This window comes from Ambystoma mexicanum, chromosome 7q, assembly GCF_040938575.1.
Source record: "Ambystoma mexicanum isolate Mex_15411 chromosome 7q, UKY_AmexF1_1, whole genome shotgun sequence".
NCBI lineage: Eukaryota > Metazoa > Chordata > Amphibia > Caudata > Ambystomatidae > Ambystoma > Ambystoma mexicanum.
The window spans coordinates 908899929-908918699 of record NC_090941.1 but is presented as its reverse complement, the minus strand read 5'-3'; the positions used below and the strand labels follow the sequence as shown (position 1 = coordinate 908918699).

The 18771-nt window shown below is 43.9% G+C and overlaps 1 protein-coding gene across 6 annotated transcripts in view; it reads right to left on the bottom strand.

The window, feature by feature from the left end:
* Positions 1-18771, bottom strand: part of DLG2 (discs large MAGUK scaffold protein 2) — a 5493568-nt gene that overhangs the window by 3387784 nt on the left and 2087013 nt on the right. For all 6 annotated transcript variants that reach the window (XM_069639853.1, XM_069639851.1, XM_069639850.1 and 3 more), the window contains one exon: positions 9248-9331. In XM_069639853.1, the coding sequence (XP_069495954.1) occupies positions 9248-9331 (84 nt within the window). The remainder of the gene's footprint in view (positions 1-9247; positions 9332-18771) is intronic.

Here is an 18771-nt window from a genome sequence, read left to right as displayed (position 1 = left end):
TTATCCTAGGATCTTTTTAAATATTATTTGTCTGATCCTTGGAGTTCAGGGTTTATTTTTTTATTTAAGTACTTATTATATTTTCCCAGGTTCCCCAGGTTTCTCTATGGGGATTTTAACCCGGGTTCTCCTATAGGCTCTTTGGTGTTCCAAACATTCGGGACTTTTCCGGTGCTGTTGAAGGAAAATACTTTTCCTCCGAGGTCCTGCACTGTATATATGCAGTCTTCTCTCATCGACTGCCATCGCTCAGAGTGGAGTACACTAATCGGCTTCCATCCCTCAGAGGTGTTCCAGCAACGGCACGCTGCAGGGTGGATGCCCATCTGCTCCCCAATGCTTCGTGAGCTGCAGAAATTCTGCTGCCATCACGCTCCAGTGGGTGACATTACTGCTGCCACCAGGCAGTTCTGGGTAAGGCTCTTGTTTGGCTTGTGGCATCACAGTTCACCACATTACCTAATTACTTATCTATTGCCTGGGGACTATTTTAATCTAACCAATCACATTTATAGAACTCTCTATCCCCATGGAACAACCAAGAGATTCTGGGCTGTGTACAATTAAATAATGCGTGCTTGTAAAATAGAAATTGCAAACAATACCTACTGAGGCGCCAGGTATCTAATACTGTAGCAACCTTCAGGCTTGGCAAGACCGTGATTTTTATCTGCTTTGCCCATGTTCTCCATCTTGTGGTGACCAAGTTCATAAAGCTATAACCACTTCAAAGGCACTCCTGCAGTTCCTGGATCATTTTAGGAAAGCTGCAACCATGCCACCAGGTCCCATCAGCCAGTAATTGTGACTTAATAGACTCCAACCCTCCCTATGCTGAATCATTTGCAAGAACAGTGCAGTGCTCTGGCCTCCTACTGCAACATTGGCAAATGTTGGACAATGTTTGCTTTTTCCTACAGCCATAAAATGAGGCCACTTTAGCTAAGTTAGCCTGTACATCAATCTACTATACTACATCACTCAGCACAGGGCTGCTTCTGGTGTATCGGTTGGAATTAGATCTATACTACACTATACATGAGCATGAAGTATCTGGCAATACAGAAGTAAGACAATTGGCTAAGAATCTCCTCTCAATCTTCTGAATGGACCCACACATTGTTGGTATGAAGCAGAATATGGAGTGCTTCCTGGAACCTTTTATTGACCCATGAATTGAAGTCAAGGTGGCAACTTTTAAACTGCATGAGTCTGTGCAGATGAGGAAAATTCTGTGGGTTGTCATTCAGAAGAGGATATGACAGGCAGTTGTAAAGATGCATTAAAGAGATGCTTAAAAGATCAACTGGAACAAGAAGAGAGAGCCAATGGTCAGTGATCCACGATCCAGTGTGGGACTCTGCCACAACAAAGAAGTTCACTGGACAGTGTATACAGATTCTCCTCATCCTTTTAGTTCAGGTGGTACCAAGGTGAGCTTGCAGAGTGTAGAAATGTAAGAAACTCCTCCCTCATTCCGGTTTGCTACATGTATTGGGGTCCTCAAGAATTCAGGGCATCCTCTGCAGAGCAGGTGGTCAGTACCTTCTCTCTAAACACATGCAAACTGAGTAGTGATAATGTTCTGTTGCAGTTCACACTTGGTATATGGACAGTGTCCATCTGTAATTGTTGAATGAGCTGTGGAAAGCCTAAACTGCCCCCCCACCCTAGGCCTAGTGTAAAGTGTATATGGGTTTCTAGCACTCCTGTGTCTATTCTCTCAGACCAAAGGAAACACCTTAATGACAGACACATAGGCGAGCTTACTTTCTTAAAAATGAATGTGCATCTTATTGCCAAAGACTGCTGAGGGACAAAAAAACAGTCACATTGATTGGACGACCACACAACAGATACATCAGATGATGAAGAGTTGTGTGCGAACTAGCTACACTCATGCAGATGGAGCATCATGAGGAAAGGTTGTGGAGAATTAGAACCAGAGAGTAGTGTTTGAGTACTTTAGCTTTCCCATAATCCTAATTGTATTTGACTCTATCAACTAGCAGAGACAGTCTCTGAGTCCTAGCATTACACCCACAAACTGGTGGTTCTGACTCAATTTATGTGGCTTTACCAGCAGAGCCACTGTCTAGTCCTAGTACCATGAACACAACATGTGCATTTGTATGTATGTCTACCAACCAGGGGAACCACACAACACCATCTACATAGTGTAATATTCTTGGCTTCTTCGATCCATGTAACACCAACATGGTATTCAGAGGTGGATCTGCCTCTGTTTATGTTATGCTACCAACCAATGGAGCCACTCTTCAAACACTAGAGTTGCATGCACACACTAGATTTCCTTTACAATATATTCGTCTCTAGCAAGCAATGGAGCCACCATTGCCTTTTTTTCTGCACTCTCGCAATGTCCACTGTCGATTCCCTTCCTATCCCATGGCCCAGTAATTTCGAAAATTGCAGGGTGGTGCCCCAGCATGTGTTTCCTTATGGCATTTGCATTTAGCATGTCAACCAGCTCTCCCTTACTGACAGATGTCATGCAATGAATGTGGTATATGCCTGCATTCCTCATCACTCTGTTTCACCCAAATGCCACCACACTCTGTATTCTCTGTATTCCACCCCCACCAAACGTAGGCTGCACTGCTAGTGGTTGAAAAGTAGCCTTGATAGTTCATGGCGACACTGGTTTTGTATTTGCTGGGCCAGGCATGTGCGGCTAGGAAGAAGGTATTTCTGGTCCAAAGTCAGGAGGGGATGGGGATTGCTTGCTACAGCATGGCCAGTGGTAAGTTGGTGTGTCACGGTCACTGCTACAAGAGGGTGATACACACTCCTTGAACACATCTTTGTTCCATAGCATACAGCGTTTGTGCACTCATGCTTAGGTTATCCCAATTAACTGTGTTCTGGCACACAATGCAGATTACAATGCCTGCTACCACGAGATGTTCACACCCTCTGGCAAACTAAAGTAGTCCAACACCCATAGATACATGCCTTCTGACCTGATCTAATGCTTTTGATGTCCGCCTAAGCCTGTGTTGACTCCTCTGCATGAGCAGGCAATGGTGCAGTGGCCACACTCTTCTTCCCCTATACCACCTGCTGGGGCACCATTTCTGGCTCCTCCTGCTTATGCTCTTCAGTCTCTAGCAACACCACCACACCCTCACACCTCTACCCCTCACCCCTCTGCACCACTGCAGCCACATCTCCCTGCTGCTCCTGGAGTACTTCTTACTTACCACTAAGTCTGTATTCAAGGTACTCTGCCATATTCTGCACTCACTCTGAGTGACTTTACCTATACCACAAACTCCACCACATAGGTAGCTCACCCTCTTAATCGTCATCCACTGTCTCTCATTCCTCATGCTCCATCTCACACTCTTGAAATACTGTCTCCGTTTCTAAACCTCCATCTCACCTTCATCAACTACTGTCTCCCTGTCCTCGACCACCATCTTTCCCTCCTCAAGCAGTGTCTCTCCCACCTCAATTTACATTTCACCCACCTCTGTCCCCCCTTCCTTGGGCTATGCCACCCCTTACTGGCTGACTCTCTCAACCTCAAATAAAGGAGGAGTAGTGCAACTCTTCACTTCTGCCCCTGGCAGAAGATGGACTCTAGGATTAAATGTAATCCCAGGGGACTCCCAGTGGACTCTATGGGATTACATGTAAAACCCTCTGCATTGTCCACAAGGCTTTCTGGGGCCTGGGTCCAAAATACCTCCAACTATCCCTCTGTAAATACCTCCCCTCTCGTGCCCTTCGCTCCTCTACTTCTACCTCCCTCAAGGTCAGTCGTTTTTCAAAGAAATGAGCTGGGGGCAGATCTCTGTCTTCTGGCTGGGCCCTCACTTTTGAACAGCCTCCCGGCCACCCTGAAACTTAAGGAGAACGATCTCCGGTTCTGGAAGCACCTGAAGACCTTCCTCTTCGCTTCTGCCTTTGCCCCTCTTCTCCCCTGCTGATCTGTTTTTCGCTCTCTGCACCATGCACTTGGCCACCCTCTGTCCTTCAGGCCCAGGTACCTGCTCACCCTGCCTCCCTCCTGCACTGCCTCCGGGCCACCCCTTGCACTGGGATCTGTGTCTGTACCCATACAGTCCCCCACTCTTCTTCTGCACTTATCAGATATACACAAACCGTACATATGCAGATATGCGGCTGCGATAGTGTTTAGTCCTGCAAAAGATGGACATGAACACGTTTGTGTCTATCAAAAGCACACAGATTCGGAGACTAGAGGTCTGCAAGCAGGCAGTTCTGACTACCATCTGCTCACTGCTGCTTGCAGTCAGAGTAGAATACTATGCTCTTGAATGCTTATAGTGAGTGGTACAAAGAGGGTTGGGTGGGATGTGTACTACATTTTTGTCACACTTATTAGCTCGCACAATACATTATTGAGTGTGAGGTGGGGTTAACGTATGCTCTTTGGTATGATAATAATTTGGCTCCGGTGGCTGAGTCAGGGGCTTGATGCGGTAGGACAGGGACCCCTCCTGACCTGCGATAGGGGGCCTACCAGGAGGTATGTCAGAACCAGTCCTACTCCAGAGGTGGAGTGAGGAAATTGGAAGGTACAAGTTCTCATTTTATTTCTTTCAGAACTTCAAAGGCCAGCATGCACCCCCCATACAGTCAGTCAAACATACTTTTATTCGGTTTTGACCTTCAAGTTCCAAAAAACAGTTAATACATAAAAACGTCCAAATACATATATAAAAACATCAGATACAAATCAGCGGAGTGTTCCGTGCAAAGCTTACAATTGTTACATCAAGGGGGTGGACAGATACACACAATTACATACCAACAGGTGATATATGATATGATATGATATGATATGGCATTTGTAACGCGCCTATACACAAGTGTTTCAAGGCGCGACGAGGCAGGGAGGGGGGAACAAGGGGAAGACAGACAACGATCCTAATAGGCCAGGTGTCATTCAGATCGCGCAGGGGTAGGGGGAAGGGAGAAAGTGCATGGGGAAGTGGTGGGGGGGAAGTGCAGTACAAGGTAAGTAGAATAAAATAAAATAAATAAATAAAGAGGGCCAGCTGGTGGCAAGTGCAAGGTAAGTGCAGACAAGTGCTGGGAAGGGGGGGCTGTAGGGATACAGAGACAGTCCCGCAGTGCAGGGGTTGCCAGGGAGGCAGTGCAAGTGGAGAGTGGCTGGGCCCAGGACCGGGGTCGGTGAGAGTGGCCCAGTTGCAGATTCAGTGCAGTTTCAGTGAAGAATTAGCAGGGGAGAGGGAGAGAGAAAGCAGAACCAAAGAGGAAGGTTTTGAGGTGCTTCCGGAACCGGAGATGGTTCACCTCAAGTTTCAGGGAGGCAGGGAGGCTGTTCCAGAGGGAGGCCCCTGTCGCGGAGAGAGATCTACCCCCAGCTTCTAGCTTCGAGAAGCGGCTGACCCTGAGGGAGTTGGAGACGGATGAGCGAAGGGCTCGGGAAGGAAGATATTTAGGAAGAGAGAGTTGAAGGTATTTAGGCCCCAGGCCCCAGAAGGCCTTGTGGACAATGCAAAGGGTTTCGAACTTTATCCTCGCAGCCACTGGGAGCCAGTGTAGAGATTTCAGTCCTGGAGAGATACGGTCCCTGGGCTTGAGGCCAAGGACAAGTCTCGCAGTTCTGTTCTGGATGAGTTGCAGAGAGCGGAGAGTGGAGGCAGGCAGATTAAGATAGAGGCTGTTACAGTAGTCCAGCTTGGAGAGAACCAGGGCTCGGGAGACAGTGAGCTTCTGGGGGAAGGAGAGGAAGGGAGGAATACCTCTGAGGAGGTGCAGCTGGTAGTGTGACTTCTTAGAGACGTCAGATATATGAGGAGAGAAGGAGAGTGTGGAGTCAGCAGCGTATTTCATTAAAAATCTCCCAAGTTTAGCAGCTCATATGGGGAGAAATGAAAAAAATGACTTAGCATAAAAATACCGAAATTAGAAATAAGCTCCATAGGACAGCACATGGTTAGTGCACATCTGTCAATCAGCTGTAATATTAAAGCAATAATGACCAAGGAGAGCAAAAGCTCGCAGACTCGGTCACTTGTTCATCATTGGCTGTATTACCACTGCCATTCTTCAAGATCTTATACCCACCCCCTTACTGAGCAAGCAGAGCAGACCACAGGGGTGTGCACAGTGTACCCATACCAATCATGAGTTTCTGGCGCCCGTCATCACAGGAAAGCATCACTCCCTGGAGCATAGTTTAAGCAGAACGCCCATCCTATATCCAGAGGAGAAAAGTACAGATCGTGTTCGAATTGCTGCATGCCAAAAGTGGCCAGGGAAAAGAGGGGGTTTATGTGGGATCGCATTATAATGGCCCAACCCCAGGGGAAAAGACAGCAGCCGGTTGGGCCCCCGAAGTCATGTGGAATGCGGACCCAATGGGGGGAGAAGGGAAGGTTAGAGGCAGTAAGCCACAGATATAAAGACCCATGGGCGCCATCAAGAGTGCAGGGTGTTTGGGTTGGGTCAGGAGGTTTGTAGGTGAACCAAGAGACCAAGAGGAGGACAGGAGGTGGATAGGAGTGCTGAAGAGTCTGTAGACGAGTTGGATAGGCATGGAGGTGAGGTATGTTGTGTGAGAGAGTGGCACTAGTAGGGAGAGTGAAGCTGTGACTGACAGTGTTTGGAGAGTGTATGTGTTAGTGAGTCCTAGAAGAGCAGTGTGCAGGCAGTAGAAGAGGGGTAGGGGAAGTGAGAGGGAGATGAGAGAGGAAGGAGTTCGAGAAGGGCAGAGAGAGTGGTAGGTTAAGGAGAGTAGTGGAAGAGATAGCAGGGAGAGGAGTGTCAGAAAATCGGAGGGACAAAGGTTGAAACGAGTCAGGAGGAAAGTGAGGAGGAGGGCAGAGTGAGAAAGAGAAGGAGCTGAGACAGAAAGAGAGGAGAGGAGGTGGGGAGACCAGAGAGCATAGATAGTGAGAGGAGATGTGGAAGAGTAGGAGGGGAAGATGTGAGAGAGAGTAAAAGGGTAGACGGAAGGAGTGAGTCTGGAGGTATAGGATGAGGGAAGGAAGTGAGAGGGAGTGAGCGAGAACAGGACAGAGGCTGATGGGGATACAGACACCATTCCCAAGACCATGATTTTTGGAATACTAGCATATGCTACTCTTGGGAAGTCCCAGATGGAGTCAGATAGGTAAGTTCTTGGCCTTTAGACCCTCCCATGATGTAGAGGTGACTGTACATAGAAGGGATTATCGATCTCTGGTATTTAAGCTGACCTTGGGCGATAGGGAAGGCTGGTTTAGGGTGGAGGGTAGCCCACAGGAGAATGATGGGCCAGAAAGAAAACATGTATTAGTTGGATTAGAATACAGTCTCAAACGTCTGATAATTAAAATCGGAAATGAGTTAAAAATAAAACCCCTTGAACACTCCATTGGATTATTTGAGTTTCTTAAGGCCATCTGTGACACCCACCTCTAATGTGTGAAGCATTTCTCTTCTCTGAAGGATGGCACAAAATGGCATATTGTACAAGATACTGGCACATAACTTGCTTTCTGTAATACGAACATATAGCCCAGTAAATGCACACACATGTGCACTCACACATGAAAAGGCAATGTTGCGTAAATGCACAACTGCACATCCACACACACACACAGAAACACACCCACACACAGATACGCACGCATAGATATACACACACTCTTCATCTCTCGTTCTCACACACACATTTTTCAAATGTGCATCATTAATCACGATTAACATGAAGACAATCGTTTGGAAACCAGGTTTCTTAATAAGCGTGAAACCATTTAGCGTGTTAATGTAGTATACATTTGATAGTGCCTCACATGTAGTTAGGCGCCACACGTGTTCATGCATTGAAGCAACATTGATGAAGCATACACAATAACATGATCCTTCATGCATCAAAACAGCCTGCACTATAGACCATTTTAATGCAAATGCTTTATTATTCCCAAATAAAGAATGCACGTTGCCATGAAATACCATATACAGTTGACATCGACTTCCCATCTGAGGTAGCCAGCGTGTTTGAACTCGTTGTGCAAAAGTGGGCTCATTAAGTTTTCCCTAGATAATGTATCTTATTCCAGAACCAAACACGTGATCGTTAACTCTAATGGAAATGCCGGCCCTTCACATCCCTGCTCCAGCGAAAGAGACATTCTATTGATCAACGCCAGCTACGCGTGACTGTTTAATTAATCAATAATAACACTCAATGCCCGCCTTGCGACTCAAAAAGAGAAGATTGTTTCTAAACAACAGAAGCAATAGATGTGAGCCTCTGCAGACATATTAATTAAAAGGGTTTTTTGATTGGCCGGTAGGTGCAATTGCTACTATCAAAACATGCATGATGTGAAGAGGAAACACCAGGGCCCAAGTTGCTGTTTCCGCTCCTTGGGAGTTCAGTTGGACTGAGGCTGCAGGACAATGTTCCATCCGCTGCAGTGCTGTGGCTCTCTGCAGAGGCGTGACTTGGCCATAAATAGGAGAGAGCGCTATCCAGGAGGTAGATGGGAACCATGGAAATACCACGTTTACTCAACATTCATATTTGATTAATTCAAATGCAAACAATGGGAATCGCGTAAACACCAACAGCAGCAAAACCCACCCCCAGAGTCAAACACCAGACTCATCAAAATGCGAAATTCATTCTCCATAAATGTCTTCTGACTGCTACCAAAATAAGAGCTCTTACACGAAGTTGGACTTATTATACCACAAGCGGTAAGTTTAAGAAATTCTGAAGAAGAAAATAAACAGTGGAGCAATCCATAGCAGGATATCATCTGCTAAATAAATGACCTCTGTTTTTAATTGCATTACTGTCAGCAGTAAAAGCATTATTAATCCAAGTAACTAAACAGGTAGCAGTAGGGTAAGGAGGAAGGAGTGCATCGTCCTGCGTAGGCCATATCCTACGATTACATCATCTCATAGTCGGCAGAATTTAACAGTGGCCATATCATTTTACCCACAGCAATATCTCCTTCGTTAACTAATGAAAATGTAGCAAAACAGGTAATTGGTCAGTGCTATGTTTACCACTATCGGTAATTAGCACAACATTCGCTTTTACTGGCATTATTGCCAGACTGTCAGCAGTGCTACCAGAATGCAATATCCCTTAACTGACTAAACATGTCTGAACATGCTAAATACTTTAACCATACTTTTACTCAAAGATTCAAGACTAATGCAAGTTTAGAGCTTGTCAAATTGTTCAATCCAAACATTTGAAAGTTAAAATAAAAGTTGTACTTACAGTGTTATCATGAAATGGCGTGTAGCTTACATACGGAATAGTGTCCAAAGTATCTGTATTCACAATTATCGGGGCTGGACTGGCCTGAAATGAAAATGCGGGCAATTAGACATGTCTTTGAGTGAAGTATGCTGCTGCAAAACTTAATTCTTTAGATTGCACATGTGATATTTCTTGCATATTTGTTTTGACTGTTAAATAGCAGCGTCTAGGATCAAAAACATTCATATGGCAGACAAGCTGTTGTATGAACATTGTGAAATACTTTGGATTTCGCAAAGAAATACATTTGCATGTGCAAATTGTGGCTGTTGCAAAATGCGCTCTAAACCAGCTTCTGATTGTCTGATTCACCACAATCCATGGAAGTTCCACTCAATGTAGGAATGCGAAAAGTGAAAACCGCAACTGGAGTCACTCCCTGTACGGGAGGGGGACCACTTTCTGGGAAAAACATTATGAAAAAACTGGCATTTCTTACTGTGCTTTTTCCCGGTTGTAAATCACTCGTGCGCCATTTTGCAATAGGGAAACATTGCTACAGGTGCCCGCGCCTTGCTCGTTTGTTTTCAATAAAGTTATTCTACTTTTGAATTTCCTAGCCGTTGACACTCCTCCTGACACCAGCAGCCAGATTTGTTTTAATTGTGACGATTGCAAATGGTTTTGAATGTCACAATGGCTTCCCTCAGAGGCGTCTCTAAGGGGGCGAAGAGGGCTATAGCCCCAGGTCTTTTGGTTGTAGCCATGGATAGAAGCTCAGGGGCTACAACCAAAAAGCTAGCTAGCCCCAAGTTCTGACAGTCCTGACATTAAAGTAGCAGCCCCAGCCCCTTTTACAGAACTAGCAACACCCGGTCTTCCCTGGCCCACATGCTTTCCAGAGTGAACCACTGAAATGAAATGTACATGGACTTTTCCACTCTTGGTCAGTTTCAAACATAACACCAGCCGTTTTGCAAAAATGCAACTATAGAATGCTGGGGCTTAGTGCAGTGTGGGCAGGGAAGTGGCCACGCAATCCCAATCAGTCAACAACATCTGGTAACCCCTTTAAAATGTGTATCTACCACCAATAGACACTGAAGCAATTGAAACTCTACCACACTTCTTTTAATTAGCAAAGGGAGGTGTGGGGATTGTTCTCCCATTTTGAAATGACTGGAGTAACTGGTCCGGGAGAACTGGTGCATAACATATTTCCTTTAGGCAACAAAAATGATCCAACCATCGATTTAGACATCAGAGGAGTTATAAGCTACTCTGTATGGATGCATTTCTTATAATTGCCCCCCTGTCATCTTCATCCAGCCTATTGTCTACTTGTGAAAACGCTTTGTATGCTGCATTGACATAATTATGAAGGAAAAGCAGACTGTTACGAATCCAATGTATTTGTCCCTAATCACCGGAGCTGAGCAAACCCCTTTGAGGCTATGGAGGTGAACTCGCTCAGCAAGGCCCTCCCTAGGAGTCTGGGCAAGTGGAACCTCACTGAGAGTGACTTTTTTCTCGGGGACAAGGACTCTCATTCCGATAAGGAACTCAGAGTCCAGAATGCATTTCCCACCTAAACAAAGACTGAAAAAGCTGTTGTTACTTCTGGTTTCAATGCTCCTAATTTGAAACCACCAAACAGTGACACTTCTTCTATCTCTTTGCCTTCCGGTAATACTGGATCTTGAAGAGCATCAACAGAGCCCTCTTACCCTCTTACCTGTGATATTAATGTGTATTCACTGAAGAGTCATGTTTCCTCAAACTCTTTGGATTCAAGCAATGCTGAATTTCATCTGAGCACCATAGTCACAAAAGAAGGACACACCCTTTTTGTTTGTGAAGACTTGTATAAAACCAACAGAAATTTACAATCAGAGAGAGACTCCTACCCATAGGTGATCCTCTGCAGAATCGATGTCCGGGAGGGGCATGCCAGGCCGGGCCACAGAGGCTGTGGCAGCATGGAGCTTGAGCAAAGCACTAGCCAAATGCCACAGGGATGGCGTTCCACCCGACCGAAAAACTGAGGTTGCAGGAGAGGCAGAGATGAAAACACAACCGTCTCATCTAGTGGCGTGACCACAAAGAAGCTGTGGTGGACCGGTAGGCCTGTAACAAACACCGAGAACAGACAGTTCCTGAGCTCCTCACATGTCAGACCGTAGCTACCGAGCCAAGTATTAACAGGGAGAGCCAGTGATTTTACGGGAGCCTGAGAAACCTGAAAGAAACATTGAGTGAAAGCTACGAGATTCAACGAGGCTCTGGGATCCTGAGAAACCTGACAGAGAGCTTATTGTTTCAAGGCATACATATTGTGAGTACAAGCTGGGAAAGCTATCGAGGTTACGGGACCCTAAGAAACCCAACAGAGAGCTTACCGTTACAAGGTATGAAGATTGTGAATACAAGCTCGGGAAGCTATGATATGATATGATAAGGCATTTCTAATGTGCCTATACACAAGTGTTTAAAGGTGCGATGAGGCAAGGGAGGGGAACAGAGGGAAGACAGAGACAATGATCTTACTAGGCCAGGTGACACTGAGATCGCGCACGTGCAATGGAGGGGTGAAGGGAAAAAGTGCAAGGGGGAGGGGGGAGGGGAAGTGCAGTACATAGGATAAACAGTAAATAAATAAAGGTTACAGGAGCCGTAGAAACCCAAATGTGCAGATACCCTGTGAGAGAGGAATTGAGAGTAACAAGAACATTGTGCAAAATCGATGGGAAATCTATTGAGGTTATGGGGAATAATAATAATAAAAGGGGAATCTGAGAGCAAGTTTTATTATTGTAAATAATGGCTGGGTAGCTTTCTAGGTTACAGGAGCCTGAGAAACCCGAATATATACAGATATAATATGAAAAGAGGAAAGAAAGAAACATGAACATTTTGAAATAAGACCAAGAAAGGCAAAGAACCTGTCAAACACTGAATAACTATAGTGGACCACTGCCCTATACAAAACAGCTGTCTGAGGGTTGCAGAACTTTGGGTAGTCCCAAACGCTTTGCTGAAGGAAAAGTCAGAGACAGTTACAAGATTCCAAGCCATCTTGGAGGATTTGAATTATTTACATCAAGAAACATATTTTCTTTAGAGGAACCTTTCATTTTTGTACAGAGGATTGGAAGAATATCCTGCTTATGAAAGAGGAACTTTTCGATGACTGAAACGATTCATGTATGAACTGCGCCAGGCAGAAGCAATTCAGCTTGTGTAACAAGCCTCACCTTTTCCCTTTTGTTTAGATAGGTGTTTTCTAAAGTGATAGGGTCATTTAGTTGGTGAGGACTCTGACTTTGTTTTGGACTTTAACATCCATCCTTAGTTTTGCTTTGATAGCTAGGGAACTTACCTCCTATAAATAAGTCAAGTAAGGCGTTTGATTCTTTTTGTTGAATCAAACCCTTAAACAATATCTCAAAATCATCCAAATCCTTCTACCGATTTGACACAAGACTTACATACAACACATCCCAGCATGCAAAGTGCTTTGGTCAAAAAGCCATTCATGGATGACTGTCATCATATCAGACCAGTCTTGGGTTATTGCTGGTCCTCTTGTTCAGAAGAGCCAGGCATTCTGGTGATGGACTGTCCTTGTGGGTATGATGAGACTGACATTGCATATGGCTATTTCTCCTCTGGTATGGTACCACGAGCTAAAGTATTGCTGTAGGGGGAATCCTGACCTACATTTTACCACCATTTTATACCATGGGATTTTAGCTAAGCATTTACAGACTTCATACTGTGCCACCCATTCATAATACCCAAAAACCTCTGGATGCAAGAAATAGAATGGGCTTTAGACACAATAAAAATCACCTCACACTTTCACAGCTATGCACTTTATTTTCAAACTCATCAGCAAGAACAGATAAACAATCCGGTTGCCAGACATTTCGTCGTAAAACATTCGTCGACAGGACATTTGTTCGAAACCATTTGGTCGAAAACCAAATAGTCGAATTTTTTTATGTTTTATTTTCACTTTTATTTTTTTTTTGTGGGGGGGGGTCCCCCTCCAACCCCCTTTTTTTCTAAAAAACCCTTTTTTCCCTAAACTACAACCTAAAAAATATATATATAAATAAAAAAAAAATTCAACCATTTGGTTTTCGACCGAATTACTTCGACCAAATGTCTTTCGACCAAATGTCTTTCGACGAAATGTCCGGACGCCAAACAATCCAATTAGTTCACTTGTTGAATAAGAGTGCACTTGTAATAAGCATTTGCACTGGGCACATGTGAAAATCTGAGAAAGACACTTCATATTAATAAGAATTTTGCATTGGGTACGTCTGAGAATAAAAGAGTAACACACTCTACATCAATTAGCATTTTATATATTTAATATTGTGGTACAGTCAAATATTTGACTTTTCACAAAATACACTATACAACTTAAAACCTACAGTTCATGCAATTTACAATTCCATTGTTCTGAATTTCAGCTTTCAGCCTACTAATGCCCAAGGTGGAACTACATATAGTTTTAAAATCTTCAGCAATGTATGCAGTTCCATAGATAAAATGATTTTGTGTCCTGTGAATAAGTGGTGCCAAAAATCTCTAGAGTCTAACCATCCTCGCCAATCCACAAATCTAGAAAAGCTTTGAGCCCTCTGGTCTCGCGTTACTGCACATTCAATCAGGTGATAAAGAGACTGGTTCACGCTTAGATTAGAAAGAGGACAGAAATTACTCGTTCATCCAGTCAGTCGCCTACTAGCCAGGATTTCACCAGAGGGCAATAGATTTAGGCTGAATCTCAGCACGGCATCTCGCCCTCTACTATCTGGGAACTGTACAAGATAACAAGGTTATCCAAGACTTTTGTCTAAAATTGACGGGTTATTATGTAGTTTTAATGTTCTGATGGATTCAGCAGTCATAATCCAGTCAATGACAGCTAGGGCTTGTTTACATCCCTTTTGTATTAAGGTTTAAATCAATGATGGATCTTTGTATTTGTAAGATAATTAATGCTGCCATAGCCTTCAATTTTTTAAGAAAACTATTGGACCCCTGTTCATTTTCCTGTGATAAATCCATGTATAGCGTATTGTCTTGAGGCCATTTAAATCAACCTATATAGCTGTAAAAGTCTACACTGAAAACTTGCCCTTAGGAATTTTAGGCCTAATTCATACCGCAATGCTACTATAGGTAACGACAACGGCAGAGCCAGGGCTCTTCTCCACACTCATCCATGCCAGTAGCCCCAATCGAGATCCCAAGCCTGGGAATTGATGTCAATCCCATAAAGGATTGTTGGAATGATTTTACCCTTGTAAAATTTAGGCTTAAGCATGGGTTTCAATGAGAACTTGCAGTATTTAGCTTTTATATTTTTCAGTTGTACCGTAAATTGATGGAGTTTCTCTCCCACCGATTTTTTGAGTTGAAGCGCTTTGGGATGTGCTCTTAATCTGAAGCCCAGATATTTAGTTTCACGTACTGGCTTAATGCTTACTGTTTCCAGAGTCCATTTATCATTCGGGCTCATTCTGTTTTTTTTTTACACATCCTGATGATATTGGTTTTAGTGGAATTAATAATTAACTCATTAGCCAAGGTCTAACTGCTTATGGCACAGAGCAAACGTTGGATTCCCTTCTGAGTCAAGTCCATAGGCCAACTAGCACACTGTTTGCGATCCCACTTTAGGACTCACAAAGGCAGCACTGTCTAGATCGTTTTTAATATCTGCCAGATACGGATTAACTAGAAAAGGTGCAAAAATGCATCATTGCCTCACTCCTCGGCTACTAGGTATTTTCTTGGACAAGTTACCAGCACCATCACGTCTCACCACATGTAGATAGACCAAGATTGCTAACAAACCAGGTGGAATAAACAAGTTATTTAACGCTTCCCATATGAGGGCTCAAGTCACCATGTCAAAAGCCTTAGTAAAGTCTATCAGTGCCACGTACAGAGGGGCGTTGCCCCCGTTCCATGCATTATTTCTGATAGAATTCACACTAAGGCCATTTAAGTTAGTGGACATGCCTCTCCTAAAACCAATCTGGGCTTTATTGAGTATATTGTTCTCATCTGCCCATTTGTCCAGCTCCCTCAAGACAACACCTGCAAATATTTTACTATCCGCCTCCAAAAGGGCAATTGGACGATAGCTGTCCGGTGTCATCTGATCGCCCCTCTTGAAAATCGGTACAACCACCACTGATTTCCAGCTAGGGGGGCATTCTTCTGTCTCAAAGCAGTTAGCAAACAGTTAGAAGAGTACTGTCAACCAGTTTTCAGTATTCTGTTTCAGTATATAGTTGGAGACCATTTGGGCCAGCTGCTCTCAATCTGGAGGCTCCAAGGATCAGTTCCCTAATCTCTTCTCTCATACCACTCCTCAACCAGGGGCTCTTCAAATAAGGGGTGGCGGCTTCCAACTGCTTCTGATTCAAAAGCCCTCCAAAAAGGTGCACCATGCCTCCTCTGTCACCAATTGTTGGGACCAGTAATTGTGACTATTTTTAATAATGAAAGCTTCCAACAGCTCTTCTCCCTGACACTGATATTGGAGTAACCGTTTTGATCTGTTCCATCTCTGGTAAGCTGTCATTAGGGCATTTTTTCTCTCTTAGGAAATCATCCTGGTTTTCACTATGAATTTTGCTCCATAGCTCTCGTTTACAGAGTAGCGTGTTTTCATCAAAATGTTTCTTATGGTTTATTCCCTTCTTATATACTGCGGTTTGGGGTTGCTCTAATTTCCTCAAAGAGTTTTCAAAAATTTGCTGGAACACATTCCCATCATAGTTCCTCCCCCGGCTGAATTTGGATCATCCTTTCCAGCTTTCCATCAAGCCCCTACCATTCCTGCTGTATCTCAAAAGACATTTTTTCCCTGGGTTTACTTCTACTTCCCCCGGCTCCCTAACGGAATCAACTGTAAACTTTAAGCATAGTTTATTGTGATTGCTTTCCACCACCTCTTCCACCTTGAGTTCTTTACAATATGGAAAGAGTTGTTGGGAGACAATCACATAATTTATTATTGACTTTGAATTTCTTCCCTTCCAGGTGTGTTTAGAGGGCTGATCACCCTGAAAGTTACTTCTACATATTAGTAGATCCCATTTTGAACAGAATAGAACCCATTTCAAACCCCTTTCCTCTGCAGAACCAATCGTATACCCACCATATTTGCTATCCAAGCATTTGGCATTAAAGTCCCCCACAATTAGAATAGGCACTGTCCCCTGTTTGTTGACACATCCCAAAATAATTTCACCCACTTGCTCCCGAAAGTTCTTCACTGAAATTTGTGTTGGATCGTGATAGATTTTTAACAGCAGGAAATACTTCATTCCTTCACTGCGACTCAGAGACAGCAACACCAAGAGAATACCATAACCTTTACAAATCTTGAATTTCTGGAGGCAATACATATTTCCCCAGAAGGCTGCCCTGTGATATTGCCCATGGCAGTTTGGCAAAGTTTAGTAAATCCATCCATCATCACAATTGCAGTTAATAGCCAGGTCTCTTGTAACAGGATAATATTGTGGGCACCCAGAATCCCTTTGCGGACATTGTCACACATGAAGTTTTTATGACCCTGAGTATTCCTACTGATTCTCCCACTGTAATACCTGCTAGAGCGAAGAATCACTTTCGTTAAATATTTGAAAAACTGTGTGAAAATTCCTGGCAACGCCACCCGGATTCTACTGCTTGCAATCACGTCTTTATCTTTACCGTTTGGTTGGCCATTCCCGGAATTAGCTGTTGGTAGTGTACTCCGAGACCCCAGGCCGGCACATAGAGCTGAGGTTTGCTCAGAAGTACTTTAAGACGAGATAGCTGCATCCTTGAGATGGATAGGGGTGCAGATTTATTACTCCAACACCAATCAATAAGGACAACTCAGTGGTTTGGCAAAGGGAGTCTATTTAATGACAAGTACAGAAAACAGGGAGTCATGGATATCAGCAGTGACGTGATCGTCCTTCTTGCTTCAAACTCCAACGAACTTCATACAAGTTGTAACATTTATATTTAAACTCGTCATCATTGACATGTAACACTTAAAAGTTAACATGCAATTCAACTGATTAGCAAAAGGTAACTTTAATATAGGTACTATATCTGTATATGGTAATGGAGTGAGGGGATTGGGTAAACACTGTCAGGTGGGCATCTAAGCCCTTCCTTCAAAATGACTACTGCAGACGTCACAAAAAGTATTATGTCCTAGTGGTTCTACTAACTATAGGACCCTACATTATTTGGTTCATTGTGATTGGGTTGGCACCAACCCCATGGATACTTTTCCACTTCGCTTAGCAGCATGTAGAATGGTTGGCCAGGTGTGGAGTGCCCCTTAGTTACTCGGCCTTCCTCCGATTATGGTTACAATCAATCATCATTTTAGTATCCATGTGTCAATTAGTTCACTGTGGTTGGCCTCGAGACTACATCTTCTGTCTGGAAAAGTTCTGATATCGCTGCCTGGTCAGGCGCCAAGCATAGGTGTGAACCCTCGCTTTTCCTTGCTCGGTTGGTCACGTGATTCCTACACCGTGAATTTGTCTCTTTTCTCTCATTTAGTGTATTTGATGCTCATTTAGCCCGCCACCTGCCTACGTCTTCTTATCTTGACCTTTCAGAGGCAGGATATTCTGTTCTCAGTTTCAATTAGATGTAGCTACTGTTTGCCTCCTTTATTCGTATGACCTTGGCTTTCCTGGCACGAGTTGCCTCTGCCGAGTTTCGATTCAGCCGTCTCTTCTCGTTTTGCCAAATATGAATCTTTCTCATTTGGATTTAGTAACCTGGGTTGATTCTGCTTTTTGTGCAAAGTGGAAATATACTTATAATACTGTGCTTCGTTTGAGGTAGATTATGTATAATGGCGCTTGCCACACTATTCTTCCATTAAACACAGCAAGCTGCACTGTTTTCTTAGCTTTCTTGCGGTTCTAAGCATATTTACAGGCGTAAACTTGGTCAATATATTCATCTTGCTTACAGCTTTAAATTTCTTTGCATTTTGACATCGTCCTTTCACTTTAGGTTCACAATATCCTCATTCATGGCATTTCGTCTCTGTGTGTCATTCTCTGGTTGTCATTTCTTCTATCTGCAAGTCAGTCCTGGTCCTTGCAACGTCACCATTTGTCTTCCATTAAGACCTTTGTGGTTTCTTCCGGGGCTGTACTTATGCAATCTTCATTTCGTTTCATTTGGTGGTAGGGTTTTCTTAATGGATACCTTACTGTCCATGGTTTTTTGGTATTGGTAGGTCAGTAGGTGCTAATTTTCTAATAGGTACTGGGCAGAGCCCTACTGCGGCTCTCTGCTGATTTATTTGCTCATCATAAGTCACATATCTTGGTGTGAATGTTCCTGGAACTTCAAAACGGACGATTGGAGTGCAGGCTTTATTTGGGACCTCCTCTACACTACCCCCTCTGGGCGATTCATCGACCACTTTCACTTCCGTCTTTGGATTCATTTTACTCTGTTCATCTGTATTCACCTTCACT